This window comes from Malaclemys terrapin, chromosome 1 (assembly GCF_027887155.1).
Source record: "Malaclemys terrapin pileata isolate rMalTer1 chromosome 1, rMalTer1.hap1, whole genome shotgun sequence".
Taxonomy (NCBI): domain Eukaryota; kingdom Metazoa; phylum Chordata; order Testudines; family Emydidae; genus Malaclemys; species Malaclemys terrapin.
The window spans coordinates 320426334-320451979 of NC_071505.1; the positions used below are offsets into that span (position 1 = coordinate 320426334).

The window sequence follows — 25646 nt, forward strand, 5'->3', positions numbered from 1 at the left end:
AGGGGAAATGCTGGGAGGGAAGGGGAGGAGGTGGAGAAGCGGAACTTGTGCAGTGCTCCCTTATAAAGTCGCTGCTCTTCCACAATCTTACAAGCAGGCAGCCAAACGACGTTATAAGGGAGCATTGCACAACTTTAAACGAGCATGTTCCCTAATTGAGCAGGGACATAACATTGGAACAACGTTAAGTGGGACAACGTTAAATGAGGAGTAACTGTATGAGCTAAATGGCTGCACTGGGCTGAAATGTATTGCTTTGCATAGGCTCTTCTCTCTAGAGCTCTACAACTATATTCCTAGAAAGCCACAGGGCCCAACATTTATTTTTTAACTGAATAGAAAATGAAGTGGTGCTCGTGCTCATTGGTGAAATGTTATTAAAGACTAGAAAAAGGTGACATCAGGAAAAGGGTTAATAAAAAATAGTGTGCCTGAACAATCTCTTCAAATTAAATACTACATTTTATTTACATTTTTGTCTGATTTTCAAATAAATTTGATATTTTCATGTTGTATAATTAAACTTGAGAATGTGTTTTATGCCTAGCTCTCATGATGTATAGGTGCCATGGCAAGAAAGTTAATACTTACATATGCAGAAACTTTGAAGATAATTGATGTAATAATTATTTCCTTTGTTTCAGGATCCTTTTGAACACTGAAATATGGGGAAATAACGCATATTTAATACCAGCATCTACAAAATGACTAATAGACATCTTTAATATTTACTAAATTAGTTGCAAGCTTTTACATTATGTTCTTGCTCAAATCTATGAAAGGAAATTTAGTGGTTAGGACTTGATCCATGTCATCTCAACCCTAGAAATGGTTGGACATTGCAACATTTTTATAGAGAGTACTGAATTATTTTTCAAAAATTGGGGCAAGTTTCTCCTTATTTCCATCCACTAAATTACAACTGCATCACAGAGTCACAGTAATGACTCCAAAGTTAAGGTTGTAAAACAATTTTCATTGTCATCAGAGATGCACCTCTCTCTCTTAGCTAATTAATATTTTTATCTCATGTATTTTTTAAATAGAAGAACTGCAGAGTAAAAAAGAGTGATTATCTTAAGGATGCAAAAAGCCAATAACCTTAACCAAGAGATGTGGACGTCCATCCATTTATTGTTGAAGTGGTTTATATATTTATTTAACACATTTTTCTAATAAGGAATGTTTTGTGCATAGATATAAAAGGGTGTATCTAACTGGTGGGGTGTGATTTTTAAAGTGCACTAATGTATTGCAGGGTCTACACAGAGCAATTAGTATGCAACACATTAATGAATGCACTTTAAAAGTCACACCCCCATAGAGCGCATTTCCCCACTAGGGACACAAGCCCTAACTTAGGAGTGTTTTCTGTTTACTGCACCTTTACATTTCTAAACTACCAACCTATTTGCTGTGGAGCTGTCAATTTCCTCAGTTATAATATCTGCAGACATCCCAATGCTTTTATTCACCATTAAAGTTTTTCATTTGCATCCGTTTCTCTCAATTTTATATTGACATTTATTTTTACATTTCTTCAGAAATCAGATAATATAGCCTCTATCAATTTTCACCAATTCCACATAATTTTTATTTACATCAACTCATTATGGTGCACTTGAGTCTTGTAGATTCCATACTGCATACAGTTCTGAGAAATGTGTTAACTCACAAAACGCCTTATCATGAAGAGGTTCAGCTTCTGAGACAGATTCTGCTAGAGTCTAATAACTAATTAGGTGAGTCAGACTTTCAAGCATTAGTACTTCTGTTCATGTTGTACACCACAACAGCACAGAACAGGTGGCCTTGGCAACCTGTCCTCTTTTACCAAAACTTCTACTTATTGAAAAGAGAATGTGAACTGGACAAAAAACAAAACAAAAACCCAAACTGCTCCAATCAATACAATCTCTTTAACCAATAGGCACTTGGCTCCTTTTGGTTTGATGATATCATCTGTAGGATGGTGAAGTTGTCATCAAATCTACATGCTGTGGACTGGGTCTCTCTTCTAGTACATGGTATTTTAGCAGAGATTTTTAAACTAAATCTTTTCAGATATTACAACTGTATCTGCAGGTCCTTCTAGTGTTAGTTGCTTTGTATGAAAATGTTCAGCAGCCTTTCACTTGCATGTTTCTTAATTCAAAAAGGGAAATTCTAAGTTACCAAAATAGATGGTAAAAACGGGCGTTGTTTTAAATGGGCTAAAAATTCAGAGGTATTTTCTGCTTCCTGTTGGTTTCCTGGAAGGAAATTATAATTTTCAGCTTCAGTGTTTGTTTCTAGTACATAATGCTTTGGAAGCACCTCTATTAAAACTCTTAGGCGAAAATTGTGATCCTATTGAAGTCAATGGGACCAGGATTTTACCCTTATGCTCTGACACGTTCATGTGAAAATAAGTCTAAGAGCCGCAATTCATTTTTCCCTAAGAGTTTTAGGGAAAAATGACTAACCTTCTTAGATACAGTGATATTTGTCCAAATCTCTGCATCTATATTTCACACGTAATTGTTAAACTGGGAAACTTCCATATTCCATAAATGGCTGTTTTAACCTAGATCTAAATTGTAAGTGATAAAATATTTAAAGGTTTGAAATTTCCTTTTACTAAAAAGCATGTTGTAATAATTTGAATTTTGGGTAGAATAGTGCTTGGACTCGCAGAATTTGTTAGATACAGGCTGTTGTAAGAAGGGGGGACAGGAGAAGATCATTAAGGACTGCCACTTCAGGTGTTAGGAGGGCTTTTCTGGAGATCTTTCAGCTTAGACTAAAGCCCCTGTGTGTACACAAACTGAGTATTACAGAAACAACCACAATAGATAGAGAGTGGGGGAGAAGAAGAAAATGAGATTAGTGATGTAAAATGATGTACAACTTTAAGGGAGAAGTTGAAGGGTTTTACTCTAATGAGGGAGGAGCTAGGAAGCCAGTGAAAGGATTTAAAAAGAGGGTAATATTATCAGAGAGCGGTTTGAGGAAAACAGGGTTAGCAGCAGCATTTTGGATAAACTGCACATGAAAAGGAGACATCAGAAAGGAGAACATTATGTGTAATTTGGAAATATTGAAAAGGAAGAAGCAACAAATAAAGCCCAGGAGAGAGAAGAAACAGAGAAGAGTCTAAAATGACATCATGGTAACAAACTTTGGTCATGGGATTAACAAAGATCTCAGTACCTATCAAGATGAAAGATATGGGCTAGATTCATAAAAGAATGTGGGCATCTAACTGCCACCTTAGGTGCCTAAATCCCAGAATCCGGCCCCACTGGGATCACAAAACCCACACTCGGCTGCCTTCAAACATAGTAGGCACCTAAACTCACTCAGCACTTAAATTTGCAGTAAAAAAATTCTCTAGGAGCCTATATTTCTGTCTCTACATATGCACATTGCAGCCACACCAGGAATCTGGACACCTAACCCCAGAATGATTCACAAACCAGGGAAAGATAAGCATTCATCTACCTTACTTGCCTGCAGGGCCCAATCTGTTAGGAAGCATGCTCAGAGCTCACCTACTGGATTGGGCCCCCCATAGATGCACAAAATGGCCAGGGAGGGATGAGGAGGAGTTGAGGCCCAGTGCTGAATCTGATCCACTGTGCATAAATAATAACAGAATAATTTTTTGTATATGTGTAGACCCAGGATCCCCTGCTCCAATTAAATTTTTAATGATATATCCACTATAGAATCGCTTCAACAGGAGAGACTGAAGGAGCCCAGTGGATCCCTGTTCAAATCCCTTCTCTCCGAGTGGGGGAACTTGAACTAGGGGTCTCCCACATCCCTGGTGAGTACACTACCCGCTGGGCTTTAAGTTATGAGGGAGGTCCAGCTAGTCTTCCTCCTGCTGCTTGCAAACAAACAAACAAACAAAAAACATAGGCACCTAACACCAAGAGAGGGTTTGCATCTCAGAATCCCAAGCACAGGGACGTCTCCCTGCAGCCTCTCTCTCAGAGAGAGGTGAGGCTTAGGACACACCCCTTGCCTTGGCATCTCCCTTTGGTTAGCTTTGGCAGGTAACCAGCTAGCATGCTGACTTTTGTGAATCCCATCCTGAGGTGCCTATTGCTTCCCATTCATTGCGTATGGAGCCTAAGATGCTGAATTCAGGCTTTGTCAATCCCAGTTATTTTCTAGGCACTAGGCAAACCAGCTAGAAATAGTCCAAAAGTTCAGCTATTTAGGCTCTACAGAGACCACCAACCTCTCCTTGGATGAAGAACTAAATGTTTGCATTGGAAAGGCTGCCACCACTTTTAGCAGACTAAAAGAACATGGAACAAAAGCTTACCAAGACCAAATGCTATCAAGTGTATCAAGCTTGCTTCCTCAGCATTCTCATGTATGGTGAGAAAACATGGACAACTTATGCTCATCAGGAGAAAAGGTTAAACAGTTTCCACCTATGTTGTTTACACCGCAAACTCAAGATCAAATGGCAAGATAAAGTCACCAACACAGAGCTTCTTTAAAGGGCAAATTTACCAAGTGTGACAGCCCTGCTCAAGCAAAGATGATTGTGCTGGCTGGACCATCTGAGTAGGCTGGAAGACTGAAGCATACCCAAGGACATGCTATTCGGGGAGCTATCACGGGGAACAAGAGTAACAGGATGTCCCAAGCTTCGCTATAAAGATATATGCAAACAAGATATGAAGGAATTTGGAATTGATCCTGACCAGTGGGAAATCTTGGCAACCATCCTTAGAGGTTTTTAAGGCTCAGCTTGACAAAGCCCTGGCTTGGATGGTTAGTTGGTGTTGGTCCTGCTTTGAGCAGGGGGTTGGACTAGATGACTACCTGAGTCTCTTCCAACCCTAATCTTCTATGATTCTATAATTGTAACAAGTGGCGCCATTGTCTCCATCAGGGCATCAAAGTCCATGACAGGAGTGACTCCTACAACTTGAAGAGAAAAGAGCCCATAGGAAGCAAGCAGCTTCCAACCAAGATACATACATTTGCAATAACCACCAAAGATCATGCAAATCTTGGATTGGACTATTCAGTCACATGAGGTGTTGCAAACCATCTACATTATAGGCTGCAATTCCCACCATCTCTTGCAGGCAAAAGGATGCCAACAGAAGTTAAGGGTGGTGATGCTGAACATCAGCATACCTATGTTTTTTTGTGAATCTAACCCATGGAGTTCAGCTTTGGAAAGACTGAGTTTGAGATGGGAATCCCACAGCCAAAAGGAGATGCCTGACTGGCAGCTGAAGAGGACAATGGCCACAGAGGTTATGGGCAGAGGGAAAAGTCAAGTAAGAAATAAAGGAAAAGAATAGGAAAAAAAAGTCTTAGCCTAGAGATGGTAGTTAGTGATCTTGGTTAGGACAGTTTTAGTGGAGTGAAGAAGGCAGACTGGAGGGATCAAGGAGAGAGAGTTGAAGGAGAGTAAGTAAAACGAGTAAACAGCATATTTTAGGACTTGGAAGACAAAAGGAAGGAGAAACAGACAATTTCTGTTGTCCGTAAGGAAAGAAGCAAGAATGAAGGTAAGGGAATGAGAAGGAGCAAGGAAGACGATAAAACAGCAGGGGAATGGAGTCAAGGGAACAAGTTGAGGCTTTAAAAGGTAAATAGTACAAAGGTAAAAGTCAGAGCTGCATGAAAGAAGAAGATAGAACTAGTGAAGGGGTGAAGCAATTTTGCCAAATAATTTCTTGTTTTTAAATTTTTGCAAGATCATGGTCAGAGAAAGCAGTATATAAAAAGAAAAGCCAAGAAGAAGGTTTAAGGAGAGTTGAAGGTAAAGGAAATCCAGCTGGAGATAGCAGCCCAGGAGTGGCTCAGAGAGTAGAAGTAAAGCTGTCTAGAAGAAAGAGGGTAGTTGAGAGGCAAAAGAAATGAAGAGTGTGGAGGAACTAATTGTAGTCTTAGCACTTTGTCCAATGTCATTCAACAGCATCGGAACAGGAACAGCTGTAGTAAAATGCAGAGAGTAAACTAAGGCTGGGGATTAGAGTGTGGAGTGAAGGATTTAACAGAAAGGAGAAGATAGAGTTTCTGTTACTGTTAGCTCCTTTCTTGCCATGTTCAGTATTCCTGAGGTGCCCATTTGAATACTCTGTACAGTACTATGGAAACCATATAGCCAAGCACCACGTCTACACTACTTAAGAAAACTGCTGGGATTAGTTGTGATACTGTAACTAGTTAAATAAACTTAATATGTAACACTATGTGCATATTAAAAAGAATATTCAAAACAATCTTTAGAAATAAAAATCTCTATTTCAGTATCTTCAGTCTGTTAATGGGGTTGTTTCAATGGCAGAAACTGTCTTAACGCTACTTCCCAATGAGAGCTCATTTTGATGATTTCAGTATTATAGAACTGAATCAGCGTGCCCATTGGAAAGCGCTGGACATTAGAAAGTTTTAAAATTGTTTAGAATGGAGGGTGATTTAAACTTAGTCAACCAAAGTGGTTTACACAAATATTTAAAACAAGAAAATTCCAACAGGAAAGTAAATTCTTCCAGTTTAAGGCCAGATACAGCAATCCTTATTCACAAGTGCCATGGAATTCAATGGAACTCCTTACTTACATGAATAAAGATTGCTTCTTCCGGCATTAGTGTCTAATTTATGGGTTGTGTGGCTAGTCTTGATTTTTAAAATTTTGCAGAATACATAACTTTGAAACAAGATTTTTTTAAATGGTCATTGTCAACCTATGATCTATCACTGACAAATAGAATAAGCAATAGTTAAAAAATATTAAATTGATGTGAACACCAGGTACTGATTCAGAAAATATGGATTAGTCTTAAGCAAAATAGACAAGCTCTTTCATTCTCCAAACCAGGCAAGAATGCTCACTTTAATCCATTATGTCAAGTTAAGAAGGACCAGATTCTTACCTTTATTAAGTAGTATTTACTCTGCAAAAGTCTCACTGGTTTCATTCTGAGTACTTAAAGCGTAGGGTACTACCAGCAGAATTAAGGGTGGCAAAAATCAAGACTTAAATATTTTATTCCAGGTGACTGTGAAAGAACCAACATTTCAATCCAAAGCATCTTGTTTGGGCCTGATTTATAAGACAAACAGAGCTTGATTTTGCAAGATGCTGAACACTAGCCTCGATCCAGCAAAATTATTAAGCACGTGCTTTGTAGGGACATGAGTTGTCCCATTGACTTGTTTTATATATCCTTTAGTGCTTAACTTCAGTGGGATTATTCACATCCTTAAAGTTAAGCATGTGCTTAAGAGTGTTGCTGGATCAGAGCCAAAGTGCTCAGCACCTTATAGGACTGAGTCCATAATGTAAAAATAAAAATTTCCATTCATATCATTTTAACAACTTTCAAACTAGCTACTTTGAATTGTGAAAGCTACATGCACCAGGGGATAGGAGATGACTCAGAAGTCTATTCTCCTGAGAGTAAAATGTTAAGCTCAGAAAATAATAACTTTATTAGGAACTTATATATTTCCACAATTGGTTGATGTGATTTTATCTACTACAGTTGGAGCACTTAATCTGGTTTCAATGATATTCCCCATTTTCCATATGTAGAATAATCACTGGAACCAATCAAATGGAAATGAACTATACTGTAAATATTTATAATGTGGCAAAAAGTTCCTTTATAAGAGAGTTGCCATTAAAACTGTATTATTTTGCTAGTGAAGCATTAATGTTCTGTTTCAACTTATCTTTGATCTTATCGCACAAAATATATTCATAACATTCAAAGAGCGTAATTTTCAAAATGTGCACATGCAATTCTATGCACAGCTGCATAGAATTTTGTATGCATTTCTGAAAATCAGATTCTAAATGCAACAACCTTACCTTACAAGATCTTTATATAAAGCCTTTGTAGTTTCTAAGTATGGACCAAGCACATCTTCAAATTGACAGAGAGTTCCTCCAAGGCAAAGATGCTTAAAAAGACAGAAGAGAAACTCCTCACGATTTGACTGGCTGAATAAATCAAAATGGTCAGAATCTTCCAGAAGCAAAACCTGGAAAGAGGCAAGAAAAAAAAGTGTCAATTTCATTTTCTAATATGAAATTTCAAAAAATTAACAAATGCAGCTATTTTGTTGTATGTTAACCACAGAGACTGCTCATTTAGGAATTTCCATTATTTACATATAAAATATGGGAAACTTTTTCAGTCAGGCAGAAATCCTCTACAATGGATGTGATTTTCACTTACATATTTTACATCTGAAAAATGCATTCAGAGAATCACAGAACTGTAGGACTGGAAGGGACCTCGAGAGGTCATATAGTCCAGTCCCCTGCACTCATGGCAGGACTAAGTATTATCTAGACTATCCCTGACAGGTTCTTGCCTAACCTGCTCTTAAAAATCCCCAATGATGAAGATTCCACAAACTCGCTAGCAGGGCCGGCTCCAACATTTCTGCCGCCCCAAGCAAAAAAAAAAAAGCTGCGATCGCGATCGGCGGCGGCAATTGGAAAAAAAAAAAAGCTGCGATCGGCGGCGGCAGTTCAGTGGCAGGTCCTTCACTCCTAGAGGGAGTGAGGGACCTGCCGCCCCCAAATTGCTGCAGGTGCCGCCCCTCTCCCTTGGCCGCCCCAAGCATCTGCTTGTTAAGCTGGTGCCTGGAACCGGACCTGCTCCCTAGGCAATTTATTCCAGTGCTTAACTACCCGGACAGTTAGGAAGTTTTTCCTTATGTCCGACCTAAATTGCACTTACTACAATTTAAGCCCATTGCTTCTTGTCCTATCCTCAGAGATTAAGCAGAACAATTTTTCTCCCTCCTCCTGGTAACAACTTTTTATGTACTTGAAAACTGTTATCATGTCCCCTCTCAGTCTTCTCTTCTCCAGACTAAACAAACCCAATTTTTTCAATCTCCCTCATAAATCATGTTTTCTAGACCTTTAATCATTTTTGTTGCTCTTCTCTGGACTTTCTCCAATTTGTCCACATCTTTCCTGAAATGTGGCACTCAGAACTGGTCACAATACTTCAGCTGAGGCCTAATCAGCGCGGAGTAGAGTGCAAGAATTACTTCTCGCGTCTTGCTTACAAGATTCCTGCTGATACATTCCAGAATGATGTTTGGTGTTTTTGCAATAGTGTTACACTGTTGACTCATATTTAGCTTGCGATCCACCATCATCCCCAGATCTCTTTCTCAGTACTCCTTTCTAGGCAGTCATTTCCCATTTTGTATGCGTACAATTGATTGTTCCTTCCTAAGTGGAGTACTTGGAATTTGTAGTTATTGAATTTCATCCTATTTACTTCAGACCATTTCTCCAGTTTGTTCAGATCATTTTGAATTTTAATCCTATCCTCCAAAGCACTTGCAACCCCTCCCAGCTTGGTATTGTCCACAAACTTTATAAGTGTACTTTCTCTGTCATTAGCTAAATCATTGATGAAGATATTGAACAGAACTGGACCCAGAACTGATCCCTGTGGTACGCTACTTGATATGCCCTTCCAACATGATTATGAACCACTGATAACTACTCTAGGAATTGTGAGCACAAATCTAAATAGTTGCATCTCTAACTATCGGATTTGTGTTAATGCTTTCCTATTCCAGGCAGTAGGGATAACTGCACAACATGGCAGTGAAACACCCATGCAAAGTCTGAGAATTACTTAGCTGTATGCTTTGGGGACAGCCACAGGATGGCAAGAAGTGACTAGCAGTGACTGACAGAAGTATGAAAACCACTGAGAAATTCTTAAATGCTGTACTGACCTTTCTTAACTCATCTGAGATGGGAATGCCATCATAATAGTCATCATAACACTTAACAATATGGCCAGTTTCTCTAACAACTCCTTCAGAGTACAGTCGGTCAAAAAATGACATGGAAACTTGTGTACAGGGAACAACTATGGCTTCAGTTTTTTTCACTTTGGTACCTGAAAGATGACAGAGTCTTCATTAACAGTGAAAACCTGAGGTGAAATACAGGATAACTTCCCCTTATTAAGGGTTCCACAAAAATTCAAGATACATTTTCACAAGTGAACACAGCATGCACATAATTACTCCAAACAAAACCATTTTGAGAAATTTGTAATATATGCAATTATGGCTAAAACAAACAAACACGGGCTGAGGGATGTGCTGGCCACCGCTTCCTGCAGCCCCCATTGGCCTGGAGTGGCAAACCACAGCCAGTGGGAGCCGCGATCGGCTGAACCTGCAAACACGGCAGGTAAACAAACCGGCCTAGTCCGCCAGAGTGCTTACCCTGGCGGGCCACATGCCAAAGGTTGCCGATCCCTGATCTAACCTATGTAAATTCACCTCACTTACCAGATCATCTTTCTTTCGTATTTTTTCTCTATGTGAAAATGTGTTACCACTTAGGCAAAAGTTTGGCATGAGATTTCACAATCACCTTATCAAGGAACAGGGATCAAGGAACATCAGCTTTAAAATTTGCAACTTCTTTCAAGAGAAGAAGTGTAGTAGACATCACTCTGGTAAGAATCAGATCTGGGGCTGAGATTTCACAAGTCACTGAGAATAAGTGTAATAGACCTAACCCCCTTCCCACCCCCACCCCCACCCCAAAAAACCCCCAAAACAACCTCCCCCTTTTTAGTTCCCATTTCAACTCCCATTTTGGAGTCAATAGGAGTCTTTTAAATGAAATTAATAGTAGTTGAATCAGGCCTCTACTTAGATGCAGTGAGACTGAAGAACCAAAAATTGATATGTGGTAGGCAGAATTGGATGCTAAATGACTACATATATAAAAGTAAACCTGCATTTTTCAAAAATAAGCCTAAACATGGGGAATGGAACAAGTCCTTGTATCTCCAAATTGTTAGACCATAGAAAAAAAATGTCTACTCCAAAATATATAGAATCATAGAAATGTAGGGTTGGAAGGGACCTGAAGAGGTCGTTCTAGTCCATCCCCTCACACTAAGGCAGGATTAAGTACCGTATATACTCGTTCATAAGCCGAATTTTTTCAGTAAAAAAGGGAAGCACCAGAGAAGGGGGTCAGCTTATGAACGGGTATAGAGGGGGAGAGGTGGGACACAGCCCCTCCCCGCAACCGAGGGAGCAAGGAGAGGCAGCACAGCCAGAAGGGAAGAGGCGGGGCCAGAGTCTTTCCGCTTCTGGCCACGCTGCTCTCCCCCCAGCCTCCGAAGCAGCTGCAGCTCCGGGGCTGGCAGGCTGCAGCCGTGCCACTTGACCCTGCTCCCCAGAGCAGGCTGTGGCCGCGCCACCCAGCCCAGCCCACTGGAACATGCTGCAGCTGCACCGCCCAGTCTGGCCCAGTGGAGCAGGCTGCGGCCGCGCTGCCCAGCCTGCCAGAGCAGCTCCAGCCAGGTCAGAGACATCCTCCCCTGGCCCTCCCCAGATAAGGTGGGAAGGGATGGGATGGGGAGAGTGTGGGGGTCCTGGGCTAGGGATGGGGTCATGTGGGGGGTGATCACAGGGGTTACTCCCCTGACTCACAGCTTCTCCCCCCCAAAAAAATTCCCCACCAGTTGCTGTCCTGGCCCGTCAGGGTAAGCAACTGGTGCACTGGGACACTTTGTTTACTTAGGTTTACCTCCGTGCCTGCGGACGCTCGAGGTAAATAAACCACCTCGGCCCACCTGCAGCTTATCCTCATGGCCCAGGAGCCAAAGTTTGCTGATCCCTGAATTATAAAGTCAGCTTATGAACGGGTTATAAAAATTTTCCATTTTTACTTATCCATCTTGGGGGGATCGGCTTATAATGAACCGGCTTATGATGGAGTATATATGGTATATCTAAGGCCATCCCTAACAGGTGTTTGTCTAACCTGTTCTTAAAAATCTCTAATGACTGGGATTCCACAACCTCCCTAGGTAACTTGTTTCAGAGGTTAACTATCCTCACAGTTAGACACTTTTGCCTATTATCCAACCTGTATCTCCCTTGCTGCAAACTAAGCCAATTACTTCTCATCCTATCCTTGGTGGACATAAAGAACAATTGATCATTGTCCTTTTTATAACAATATTTTACATATTTGAAGACTTCCATATATGACTTTCTCATAGTCTCCTGAAATCCAGGAAAAGTTTTCTAAGATTGTCAGAAAGACAATAGATGTTCATCTCCTAGGCATTCAGAAACCAAACTGACAATGGTAGGTGACGAGATTAAAGACTGTAATGGACTCTCCTCTCCATTTGAGATATGAGATCTGGAACTAATTGGAGAGACTCAGAATTCCCTGGACAGGACTAACCAATCTGAATACCACCCCAACAAACATCAACAGAATGGGGAGAGATGGTCTTCTGCTAACTTTGCAGGTAGGAAACAAACAAACAAACAAAAAAAAACAGGTATAGTATGGGGGCAGGGCCTTTTTTAGTCTCCAGTTCTGGGACATTTGTACAGTAGATTACCACAAGTAGCTTTACTTCTGCCAGCAGCATTGAATCTCATCAACATGGGGTACATCTTCTAAAGTGGGGATCCACAGAGGCAAATCAAGAACTGGATGTGTGAAATATATCTACCACATCCTAAATTCTCATTCTTAAATTTTAAATAAGAAAATTGATAATCAGATAACCCCAACTAAAAGCCTTCATAAGACTTTTTTTTAAGAGTTTCCTGCACATATGACCAATATTTGAGGTTTTGTTTTTGTGTACTGGTGTGCATTGAGGTTTTCAGTGCAAATTACTATTTATAAAAACATGTGATTTAAAACTTAAGTAAAACCATGTATTCAATACTTATGTTAGGGTTAAACTGGAACTATTTTAAAAACCGAGGGTCACAGTGATATTTTGTGGGTTCAAATGACATGTAAAAAACATTTCAGTGAAATAAAATTGCAGTAGTGGTTTATATTGATAACTTTTCTAATTTTAGATTGTCTCTCATAGATTTCAAAAACACAGGGTCTATAGATGACTGTCATTAGAGCTTGAAAAATCCATTTTGTGTGGGGCAACTGGGAATTTTTCCTAGGCAAATACTGCCAGCTTCTGCAGAATTAAAGCTTTTATTAAAAAAAAAAAAAAAAAAAAAACCAACAGGTATTTCTAGTCCTTTGAAGATAATTCTGCATATGTGAATTGAGTTTGAACAGATGCAGTGCGGTCTCCTTAAGTCTGTTGACAGACACGTGCAGTGCCACTACTACTACAAAGTGAAAGCTGCTGGTTAGTTTTCACTGCTGCTATTCAAAACTTGTGGGCAGCAGTGAAATTGACAAGAATCAGATCAATTTGACTTTGCTGCTACTGCTTAGAAAAGCTAGGAGCAATAGACAGGCAATGGGGACAAGAGCTTTTTAGAGAGTGGGAAACTGTAGAAATACCATTAAAGCAGCCAGGAGACTGACATGAGAGGGGGAACACAAGACAGAAAAAATATTTATCTTACTTTGCAGCCAAAAGGGGCAGGAAAGGGGAGATTCCAATTAATCTGACACCTCAAATGTTAGTTGGAGGCTAAGCAGAGTCCTAGGACAGCATCCTAATAAGAATCCCAGCAGCTCCCAGTTTACCAGCTGCTGGGGAGTGATGAATGGATTCCACACCTGAGCAGTACTCTGGGCAGTGAAAGGCCCCACATTTTTTGCATCAGTCTCCATTTACTAGATTTAGTACTTTGATTACTAGGAATCTGGTAATATTTGTATGTGCGGGGCACTGGGGGAAAGGGGAGAAAATGAGCAAGAGAGAGGGAGTGATTAATGGGATCATTTAGAAAAGGAATACAAAGTGACAGATTTTGAGCCAGAACAAGGCAGAAAAAGTATGTGGAGGAGGTAAAGATGCAATGGGAGGAAAGTGAGGAAATAGCCATGGAAAGACAACATAGGAAAGGATACATTGTGGTTATGAGACTGGAGAAATAGAGTGAAGCCTATAAAAGACAAGATTGCAAGAGCTAAAATAAGTTACCTTGTTAAAATGTATAAATAGAAAGTCGACCTATTCCAATGAAATACAGCACACTGCTGATTTCTTTTCTTTAAATTTGCAAAGGGTGTGGCTTTGGGTGGGCATGGCTTGTAGGTGCAGATGCAAAGGTATTTTATGCCCATCCTCATAGGTGTTGGCTGTTGGGTAAATTTTTCAGGCCCTAGCAAAAATCCACTTACTGCATCAGTTACCCTAATGACCCAGAGACAGTCATTCATTTCCCAGGGAATAGATGTAGCACTTGAATCTATATTATCAACTCAGATAATAGCATATCATAAAATTAGAAGCAAGAAACCACGTTGGCTTAACCAGGAGATCTTCAATGATCTAAAAATCAAAAAAGAGTCCTACAAAAAGTGGAAACTAGGTCAAATTACAAAGGATGAATATAAACAAATACCACAAGTATGTAGGGACAAAATTAGAAAGGCCAAGGCACAAAACGAGATCAAACTAGCTAGAGACATAAAGGGTAACAAGGAAACATTCTACAAATACATTAGAAGCAAGCAGAAGACCAAGGACAGGGTAGGCCCATTACTCAGTGGGGGAGGGGGGAGGGAGGGGAAAGGGAGGAATTAATAACAGAAAGTGTGGAAATGGCAGAGGTGCTTGATGACTTCTTTGTTTTGGTTTTCACCAAGAAAGATGGTGGTGATTGGATGTCTAACGTAGTGAATGCCAGTGAAAATAAGGTAGGATCAGAAGAGGCTAAAATAGGGAAAGAACAAGTTAAAAATTACTTGGACAAATTAGATGTCTTCAAGTCACTAGGGCTTGATGAAATGCTTCCTCTAATATGCAGGGAGCTGACTGAGGAGATATCTGAGCCACTAGCGATTATCTTTGATAAGTCATGGAAGATGGGAGAGATTCCAGAAGACTGGAAAAGGGCAAATATAGTGCCCATCTATAAAAAGGGAAATAAGGACAACCCAGGGAATTACAGACCAGTCAGCTTAACTTCTGTACTGGGAAAGATAATGGAGCAAATAAGTAAGCAATCTATTTGCAAACATCTAGAAGATAATAAGGTGATACGTAACAGTCAATATGGATTTGTCAAAAACAAATCATGTCAAACCAACCTAATAGCTTTCTTTGACAGGGTAACAAGCCTTGTGGATAAGGGGGAAGCGACAGACATGGTATATCTTAACTTTAGTAAAGCTTTTGATACTGTCTTGCATGACCTTCTCATAAATAAACTAGGGAAATGCAACCTAGATGGAACTACTATAAGGTGGGTGCAAAACTCTGGCTGGAAAACCGTTCCCAGAGAGTGGTTCAGTCATGCTGGAAGGGCATAATGAGTGGGGTCCTGCAAGGATCAGTTCTGGGTCCAGTTCTGATCAATATCTTTATCAATGATTTAGATAATGGCACAGAGAGTACACTTACAAAGTTTGTGGATGATACCAAGCTGGGAGGGGTTGCAAGTGCTTTGGAGGATAGGATTAAAATTCAAAATGATCTGGACAAACTGGAGAAATGGTCTGAAGTAAATAGGATGAAATTCAATAAGGACAAATGCAAAATACTCCATTTAGGAAGGAACAACCAGTTACACACATACAAAATGGGAAATGACTGCCTAGGAAGGAGTCCTGTGGAAAGGGATCTGGGGGTCATAGTGGACCACAAGCTAAATATGAGTCAACAGTGTAACGCTGTTGCAAAAAATGCAAACATCATTCTGGGATGTATTAGCAGGAGTGTCGTAAGCAAGACACGAGAAGTAATTCATCCACTCTACTCTGCTCTGATTAGGCCTCAACTGGAGTATTGTGTTCAATTCTGGGAGCCACATTTCAGAAAGGATGTGGACAAATTGGAGAAAGTCCAGAGAAGAGCAACAAAAATGATTAAAGGTCTAGAAAACATGACCTATAAGGGAAGACTGAAAAAATTGGGTTTGTTTAGTCTGGAGAAGAGAAGACTGAGAGGGGACATGATAACAGTTTTCAAGTATATAAAAGGCTGTTACAAGGAGGAAGACGAAAAAATGTTTTTCTTAATCTCTGAGGATAGGACAAGAAGCAATGGGCTTAAATTGCAGTAAGGGAGGTTTAGGTTGTACATTAGGAAAAACTTCCTAAGTGTCAGGGTGGTTAATAACTGGAATAAATTGCCTAGGGAGGTTATGGAATCTCCATCATTGGAAACTTTTAAGAGCAGGTTAGACATACACCTCTCAGGAATGGTCTAGATAATTAGTCCTGCCATGAGTGCAAGGGACTAGACTAGATGACCTCTCCAGGTCCCTTCCAGTCCAGTTCTATGATTAGAAGTTCATTATATACTAACTTTTCTCCAGATCTATTACTATTTTAGGCAGAAGCTTACACATACACCTCTACCTCAATATAACGCTGTCCTCGGGAGCCAAAAAATCTTACCGTGTTATAGGTGAAACCACATTATATCGAACTTGCTTTGATCCGCCGGAGTGCGCAGCCCCACCCCTCCAGAGTGCTGCTTAACCGCGTAATATCCGAATTCGTGTTATATCGGGCTGCATTATATCGGGGTAGAGGTGTAGCTTATGACTGTGATGCTTAATTAAAGTGCAGCTCCACACTTTCAAATACACAGGGTAGTTGGAGCTGAAGATCTGCAAATTTAAGGAAGAGTAAGAGAATGCTGGAAGATCATCAGCTTGTGTTTTCTTACTATACTTTTCAGAAAAAAATTTACATGAAAACTAAGGGGAGAAAAATGAGCCCGCATACTTAACCGAAAAAGGTAAGCAGAGAGAGGGAAGGCAGGTTTTAAAGAAAGAGTAAAATGTGATGGAGTATACTGGCCATTCAGTGTTCAGAGAGCAAACACTTCTGGTTCATGGAAATAAAATGCATTACTCCTGTGCTTACCACACCAAGATGTGTTCAGGACCAGCAGGAGTTAAAAAGCCGGGATGCTTGGCAGGTGACCCTTTGACCCCAGCAGGAGGTATGTAACCTGCTGACCTTCCCTGAGAAGGGGGCTGGAAAGTCACACAGGCAGGTCAGATAGCTTAAGAACTCTTGCCCAAAGCAGGAGAGAGGGAAGATTACCTTGATTCAGTCTATTATATTTTCTTTTGCTTGCTACAGTTTGATGACTGGGAAAGAGGCAACTAGCAGGGCTGTGTTGTGTTAAAGGCCAAATACAGTATCCTAGGAAGATGAAACTTTGCAGATAACAAGACAGAGTGTCTGGTGTCAAAGTACGGTGGGGAACTTCCCTGCCCATTCCACAGAGAGCAGGAATGGGGAAACACACACACACACACACACAGAGTAACTGCATGCATGCACGTATGTGTAACACCGACAGACCCCAGTCATCAGCAGGCGGGATCGAACCGAGGGGACCGCTGGAGCTTAGTGCATGAGCCTCTACCGCATGAGCTAAAAGCCAACTGGCTGTTAGCTAAGGCTGTAGAGCAGACTCATTTTCTTTTTTTTCTCTCTCCTCCCCCACTAGATGGGACAGAACTCCACACCCAGGAAATGTGTGGATTAGACACGCACGCACAAACACACACACAGAGTAATTGCAGCCAAACCAAGTTGCAGAGTGCAAATTCTTGAGGGATAATACCTTTGTCTTCCTAAAACACGGAGCCATTGCTCTGATACCAGTATGATTCAGACCTTATAAATACTTAATTAGACACAAAATTCTACTGTATTACCATTTGCATTTTCTTGTGGTGCTTTTACAATCTCTTATATATGGCTGTACATATTATAGGATTTTGTCCTGCACTCATGTTTCATTTCCTTTTTGATTATGCTCCTTTAAGGTCTTGTCTTTGTTATAACACTTCGCTGAGTCTGCGACCAGTTAGTGACAGGGCACAAGGTAATTAAACATGAGTTTAACCTTGTGTCACTTTTACAACTGGCACAGCCTACCACTTGGCTTTCGTCCAACAGCTAGGTCATGCTTATATTATTCTGTAGTCAGGGCCCCCATAGTGCTCATGTAACCATGTTAGTTTTACCTTAATCACAGTTAACTCATGCAATTAACTCAAAAATATTAATTGCGATTAAAAAAATTAATCGCAATTAATCATAGTTTTAATCACATTGTTAAACAATAGAATACCAATTGAAATTTGGCATGCTTCTATGCTGATGACTTGCTAAATAAATAATGCATTAATTAAATTTGTGACTGACCTCCTTGGGGGAGAATAGTATGTCTCCTGCTCTCTTTTACCCGCATTCTGCGATACATTTCATGTTATAGCAGTCTCAGATGATGACCCAGCACATGTTCATTTTAAGAACACTTTCACTGCAGATTTGACAAAATGCAAAGAAGGTACCAATGTGAGATTTCTAAAGATAGCTACTGCACTCGACCCAACATTTAAGAATCTGAAGTGCCTTCCAAAATCTGAGAGGGATGAGGTGTGGAGCATGCTTAAGAAGTCTTAAAAGAGCAACACTCCAATGTGGAAACTACAGAACCCAAACCACCAAAAAAGAAAATCAACTTTCTGCTGGTGGTATCTGACTCAGATAATAAAAATGAACACGCATCAGTCTGCACTGTTTTGGATTGTTATCGAGCAGAACCTCTCATTGGCATGGACGCATGTCCTCTAGAATGGTGCTTGAAGCATGAAGGGACATATGAATCTTTAATGCATCTGGCACATAAATATCTTGTCACGCCGGCTACAACAGTGCAATGTGAACACCTGTTCTCACTTCCAGGTGACATTGTAAACAAGAACCGGGAAGCATTATCTCCTGCAAATGTAAACAAACATATTTGTCTAAGTGACTGAATGAACAAGAAGTAGAAATGAATGGACTTGTAGGCTCTAAAGTTTTACATTGTTGTATTTCTGAATGCAGTTTTTTTTGTACGTAATTCTACATTTGTAAGTTCAATTTTCATGATAAAGAGATATTACAGTACTTGTATGAGGTGAATTGAAAAATACTATTTTGTTTTTTATAGCACAAATATTTGTAATAAAAAATAAATATAAAGTGAGCACTGTACACTGTGTTCTGTGTTTAATTGAAATCAATATTTGAAAATGTAGAAAACATCCAAAAATATTTAAATAAATGGTATTCTATTATTATTTAATAGTGTGATTAATCGCAATTTTTTTTATCACGCAATTAATTGCAATTAAGTTTTTTAATTACTTGACAGCCCTAAGCAACAAAGAGTCCTGTGGCACCTGTAATGCTCCAATACATCTGTTCCAGACTAACACGGCTAGCCCTCTGATATTTGACAGCCCTAGTTAGTTCTCTTCCTCCCAACTCTCTTTGCAGTAGGACAATTCAGAGAATATCCCCCAAATGTTGTGGTTGCATCTCCGAGACTCTTCTGGACACTGCACCCTGGTGAGGTAGTAGGCACGATTACAACCACTCCTGACACACAATTGTGTTGTTGGGTGTGTGGGCAGTGTAACCAAGTCAGCAATCGATTTACAAAAACAGTTTTACTTGTAACATATGTGGGACCTGAGTCTCCTTTATTATTAAAGAAATGGGCTAGCCTTAAATATCAGTGAGGAAGTTTACCATTTAACTGTGACAATTTAATGACAGAAATTAGATTAATGGCCCTTAGCAACGGTTTAAAGGAAGGAGATTCCTTTTAATGATCTTCTGCTGCAAATTTTATTTCATGAGGGTGAAGGTACAGATCTGAATCGTGTCATTGTTACAAAACATTAACTGGAGAAAATATAGTTACCACAGAGAAAGATTTAAAAGACTAATTTATTCTAAATTTATTTACCTAGAGTAGTCCACTGTCCAGAAGCTGTAAGCAATTTCAAATTGGCGCTAACATTTGGATCATTAAAAAATGCCTAAAATTTCAAATTAAAAATGAAAGTTAACAAAATGAGATTCATAATATCAACCAAAGCAATAAATTACATTTCTATGACAAATTTTAGGGCCCAATAAATAAGTGGCTTCAGTATGATCTCTGAGTTTGCATACCCAAAAATTACATCCCCAAGTTTATGCCTTTGCAATTTTGACTAACCATTTTTTTTTTAAATATACCCACAAAGGTATTTATGTATGCAAATTTGAGGTTTTCAGTCTGCAAAACATCAGTTGTCCCAAACTATGCCGGGTGCTTGGCCTGATTAATTTTTGCAGAATGACAAAGTTTTTCAGAATAGGGAATTATCAGAATGCTTTTTTCTGCAGTATAATCAAAATCCATACATAATTTTCATACTTTCTGCAGACCAAAGTTAGAAAAATAAACCATAAATTACTATATGTAATCTCTACAATTAAACTAATTTATCATTTTACCACTAAAAAAAAAAGTGTTAAGGAGACAGTAGATGTGTCTTTAATAAGTCTTCGTCAATTAAGATGTAGAATAATCCCAGAGGGAGCTCAGATGCTTAGCTACATTTCTGAATAGAGTTTTTCTTTTATGTTACCACCTGATTGTGAATTAATCTCCAAGAAAAATCAGCTGATGTTGTCAAATGTCTATTCAACAAATAAGAGAGGAAACCAACCTACTTTTACACTAAACAGATGCATTCTCGCTACTAAATCAAATCACTTCACAGAGGTGAATATATCCTCTTTTATACACAAGGAAATTGAGGAACACAGAGATTAAAGACAAAGGGCCTAATATTCAGAAATACTAAGCATCTATAAGACCAACTGAAGTCAACGAGAACTGCAGGTTCTCAGCACCTCTGAAAACATGGCCTCACTTCTTCAGACTTCTGAATGCACATGCACGTCTAGCTTGTGCATATAATTACTGTGATTGAGCAACTGATTGCATTAACTGCATATTCACATGCATTTCTGAAAATCTAGGGAAGGCCTACATGACTATCTCCCAAATATCAACGGAGAACTAATGGCAGCCAGGACCAGAACCAACCAGAGTCCCATTCTTTAGCTATTATGTTGCCTCACGGGACCAACAGAGAAATGTTAACATTGCCTGTAAAATACTATCATAGTATTACACAGCTCACCAAAAATATGAGCACCCCACCCCCAATCAGGGCCATTAGGTGACCTAGGAAGTTGCCTAGAGCGCCACAATTTGGGGGGCGGCAACTGCGGCGGTATTTCAGCGGCGGGACCTTCCGCCGCCTCTGTGGGGGGCGGCATTTTGGGGCGGGACCTTCTGCCACCTAGGGCAGCAGAAAAGCTGGCGGCGCTTCTGCCCGCAATCCACCTATTATCAAATTTACGGTGACTGTTCGCCACTTGTAAAAGCATAATATAGCAGATATAATGGGAAAGTTTAAGTGTTATTCCAGCACAAAAAAAGTTACAGTTCCTTTAAAAAGGAACCATTAAATGTGATAGATTTATAACTACCTTAACAAATTCATCCTTTTGATAGGCCTTAAAATGTTGGTCAAAACTGAATGCTTGCACGGTGATTCTGCCATGCATGGACCTGAAACCCAGAACATGATAAGTAATAATATTAAAAAACACACACACTGGACACATCCCTTTAGAATATATCAGCAGTTGAAAATTATCTAGATATTTTCTAGCCCAGGCACAAAAACCACACTCTAACCCTTTCATGACAACTGTTGATAATTATTTTTTTCATTATATTTTATTCATCTGTCCAATAGATTAAAAAATTACTCTTCTAGGGCAAGAAGAATTTTGCAAGGCTGATATCTATACTATTTTATTTAAAATAACAGCAATTAACTTTGCTTCAGGAACTGTCCTCCAAACAGCTCTTTACATGCCTGAAAAACACTGAAAAGATCTGCAGTAAGTCAAGCTCTGGACTCACCACAGTTTTACTGCAAAACAAGGTTGATGTTAATTAGGGTTGCCAACATTCTGATCACACAAACCGAACACCCCTGCCCCACACCTTCCCCGAGTCCCCACACCTTCCCTTTACCCAAGCCCCGTCCCTGCCCCGCCCCTTCGCTGAGGCCCTGCCCCCTCACTCCATCCCCCCTCCCTCCATCACCCACTCTCCCCCACCCTCATTCACTTTCACCAGGCTGGGGCAGGGGTTGGGGTGCAGAAGGGGGGTGAGGGCTCCGGTTGGGGATGTGGGCTCTGGGGTGGGGGCAGGGATGAGGGGTTTGGGGTACAGGATGGGGCTTCAGGCTGGGGCATGGGGGTGCAGGCTCTGGGAGGGAGATTGGGTGTGGGAGGGGACTCTGGACTGGGGCAGGGATTTGGGGTGCAGGAGGTGGTATGGGGTCCGAGCGGTGCTTCCCGTGGCTCCCAGAATGTGGCTGCCAGGTCCCTGCAGCCCCCTAGGTGCATGGGAGGCCAAGGAGGCTCTGCATGCTGCTCCCCTCCCCTAGTGCCAGCTCCGCAGCTCCCATTGGTCACGGTTCCCGGCCAATGGGAGTTGCGGAGCCACCACTCGCGGTGGGGGCAGCATGTGAAGCCTCCCTGCATGTAGGGGCCGCAAGGACCTCACAGCCGCTTCCAGGAGCCAGGGCAGGCAGGGAGCCTGCCTTAACCCCGCTGCTTCACCGGCCGGACTTTTAAAGGCCTGGTCAGCAATGCTGCCCAAAGACGCCAGGGTCCCCTTCGACGGGGCATTACGGTCGAAAACTGGACACCTGGCAACCCTCACGTTAATCCATATACCCAAGGGAAAGTGTAACATCAATAACCTCTTCATCCTCCTTCCCAGCAGATCCCAGCCCCTCCTGCCCTGCAGCCCTCCCCCTTCTCCCCCTTGCCAGCAGATCCCAGCCCCTCCTGCCCTGCAGGCCTCCCCCTTCTCTCCCCTGCCAGCAGATCCCAGCCCCTCCTGCCCTACAGCCCTCCCCCTTCTCTCCCCTGCCAGCAGATCCCAGCTCCTCCTGCCCTGCAGCCCTCCCGCTTCTCTCCCCTGCCAGCAGATCCCAGCCCCCCCTGCCCTGCAGCCCTCCCCCTTCTCTCCCCTGCCAGCAGATCCCAGCCCCTCCTGCCCTGCAGCCCTCCCCCTTCTCTCCCCTCCCAGCAGATCCCAGCCCCTCCTGCCCTGCAGCCCTCCCCCTTCTCTCCCCTCCCAGCAGATCCCAGCCCCTCCTGCCCTGCAGCCCTCCCCCTTCTCTCCCCTGCCAGCAGATCCCAGCCCCTCCTGCCCTGCAGCCCTCCCCCTTCTCTCCCATCCCAGCAGATCCCAGCCCCTCCTGCCCTGCAGCCCTCCCCCTTCTCTCCCCTGCCAGCAGATCCCAGCCCCCCCTGCCCTGCAGCCCTCCCCCTTCTCTCCCCTGCCAGCAGATCCCAGCCCCTCCTGCCCTGCAGCCCTCCCCCTTCTCTCCCCTGCCAGCAGATCCCAGCCCCTCCTGCCCTGCAGCCCTCCCCCTTCTCTCTCCTCCCAGCAGATCCCAGCCCCCCCTGCCCTGCAGCCCTCCCCCTTCTCTCCCCTGCCAGCAGATCCCAGCCCCTCCTGCCCTGCAGCCCTCCCCCTTCTCTCCCCTGCCAGCAGATCCCAGCCCCTCCTGCCCTGCAGCCCTCCCCCTTCTCTCCCCTGCCAGCAGATCCCAGCCCCTCCTGCCCTGCAGCCCTCCCCCTTCTCTCCCCTGCCAGCAGATCCCAGCCCCCCCTGCCCTGCAGCCCTCCCCCTTCTCTCCCCTGCCAGCAGATCCCAGCCCCTCCTGCCCTGCAGCCCTCCCCCTTCTCTCCCCTGCCAGCAGATCCCAGCCCCTCCTGCCCTGCAGCCCTCCCCCTTCTCTCCCCTGCCAGCAGATCCCAGCCCCTCCTGCCCTGCAGCCCTCCCCCTTCTCTCCCCTGCCAGCAGATCCCAGCCCCTCCTGCCCTGCAGCCCTCCCCCTTCTCTCCCCTGCCAGCAGATCCCAGCCCCTCCTGCCCTGCAGCCGTCCCCCTTCTCTCCCCTGCCAGCAGATCCCAGCCCCTCCTGCCCTGCAGCCCTCCCCCTTCTCTCCCCTGCCAGCAGATCCCAGCCCCCCCTGCCCTGCAGCCCTCCCCCTTCTCTCCCCTGCCAGCAGATCCCAGCCCCCCCTGCCCTGCAGCCCTCCCCCTTCTCTCCCCTGCCAGCAGATCCCAGCCCCTCCTGCCCTGCAGCCCTCCCCCTTCTCTCCCCTGCCAGCAGATCCCAGCCCCTCCTGCCCTGCAGCCCTCCCCCTTCCCTCCCCTGCCAGCAGATCCCAGCCCCTCCTGCCCTGCAGCCCTCCCCCTTCCCTCCCCTGCCAGCAGATCCCAGCCCCTCCTGCCCTGCAGCCCTCCCCCTTCTCTCCCCTGCCAGCAGATCCCAGCCCCTCCTGCCCTGCAGCCCTCCCCCTTCTCTCCCCTGCCAGCAGATCCCAGCCCCCCTGCCCTGCAGCCCTCCCCCTTCTCTCCCCTGCCAGCAGATCCCAGCCCCTCCTGCCCTGCAGCCCTCCCCCTTCTCTCCCCTGCCAGCAGATCCCAGCCCCTCCTGCCCTGCAGCCCTCCCCCTTCCCTCCCCTGCCAGCAGATCCCAGCCCCCCCTGCCCTGCAGCCCTCCCCCTTCTCTCCCCTGCCAGCAGATCCCAGCCCCTCCTGCCCTGCAGCCCTCCCCCTTCTCTCCCCTGCCAGCAGATCCCAGCTCCTACTGCCCTGCAGCCCTCCCGCTTCTCTCCCCTGCCAGCAGATCCCAGCCCCTCCTGCCCTGCAGCCCTCCCCCTTCTCTCCCCTGCCAGCAGATCCCAGCCCCCCCTGCCCTGCAGCCCTCCCCCTTCTCTCCCCTGCCAGCAGATCCCAGCCCCTCCTGCCCTGCAGCCCTCCCCCTTCTCTCCCCTGCCAGCAGATCCCAGCCCCCCCTGCCCTGCAGCCCTCCCCCTTCTCTCCCCTGCCAGCAGATCCCAGCCCCCTGCGCACCATGTCCCCAGGGAGCTAGCAGCGTTTCCCCCTCCCACCATTTGCGGAGGCGGCCCTGCGTGTCCCTGTTCTCCAGGGACGGGAGGGCTTTCTGGGGAAGATAGCGGAAAGCGAAGCGCCGCTCGGACCCTTCATCCCCGGCAGACATGTTCCTCCGCTAGACGCCGCACTGGTTACCATGGAAACGCACCCAGCACGTGGTGCTCTGGTTTTCAGCGTCCCCCCGGGTGCTCTGCCGCGCTGACAATGGTTCCGCTGCCCCCAGGGGCCGCGCTAGCTTCCGCTGCACCTTGCGGCTAGGAAGAGAGGCTCTTGAGCCGGCTCAGCTTCCTGCTCTCCCCGCTTCCTAGGCTGAGCGCGCTGAGATTTCCCCCACTTCCTTGCCTCTCTCTGTCTGCAAGCACATACAATACTGTGATTCAATATCACCAGGCAGCTGCCCCCCAAGAGGTCAGCAGGCATCTGGCCGGCTGGACCAGGCTTCCAGCCCTGGTTGGAGCTTCCCCAGCCAAGCTCTGGCCACGGTATTGGCAACCCCCAGCCTGTCAAAACCCGGAGTCAAGCCCCCCTCCCATTATCATAAGACTGTTGTGTAAGTAACTCATTCTGGCTGCTTGGTCTTGTGGTGTCTGAGCCATCTGGCTGCACTGAGGTCACCTCAAGTTTTTCCTTGCAACCATAAAAGCTAGTTGAAGCTTTTTATCCCCTGACTCCAGGAACTCTGGGGCTAAAGGAAAACATCAGCTCTCCTGAGAATTGGCAATTGTGGAGCCTTGTGAAACCTGGGAAAAATTCTGTTTTTCATCAAGAATGTAGGGAGCATTTTCCTGCATGACCATTTCTCACCGTTTCCATTGCCAATCTGCTTTTCCTGAAAAGAAGGCCTTAT

At 43.7% G+C, this 25646-nt stretch overlaps 1 protein-coding gene across 3 annotated transcripts in view; it reads right to left on the minus strand.

The window, feature by feature from the left end:
- Window positions 1-24905, minus strand: part of CFAP300 (cilia and flagella associated protein 300) — a 30800-nt gene extending 5895 nt beyond the window's left edge. Inside the window, exons 1-6 of one of the 3 annotated variants that reach the window (XM_054015592.1) lie at window positions 24796-24905; window positions 21293-21374; window positions 19710-19782; window positions 9745-9911; window positions 7841-8013; window positions 592-658 (exon numbers count right to left, since the gene is read on the minus strand). In XM_054015592.1, the coding sequence (XP_053871567.1) occupies window positions 592-658; window positions 7841-8013; window positions 9745-9911; window positions 19710-19782; window positions 21293-21374; window positions 24796-24905 (672 nt within the window). The other 2 variants (XM_054015593.1, XM_054015591.1) reach the window with 2 other exon arrangements.
- Between the last annotated feature and the right edge of the window lie 741 nt (window positions 24906-25646).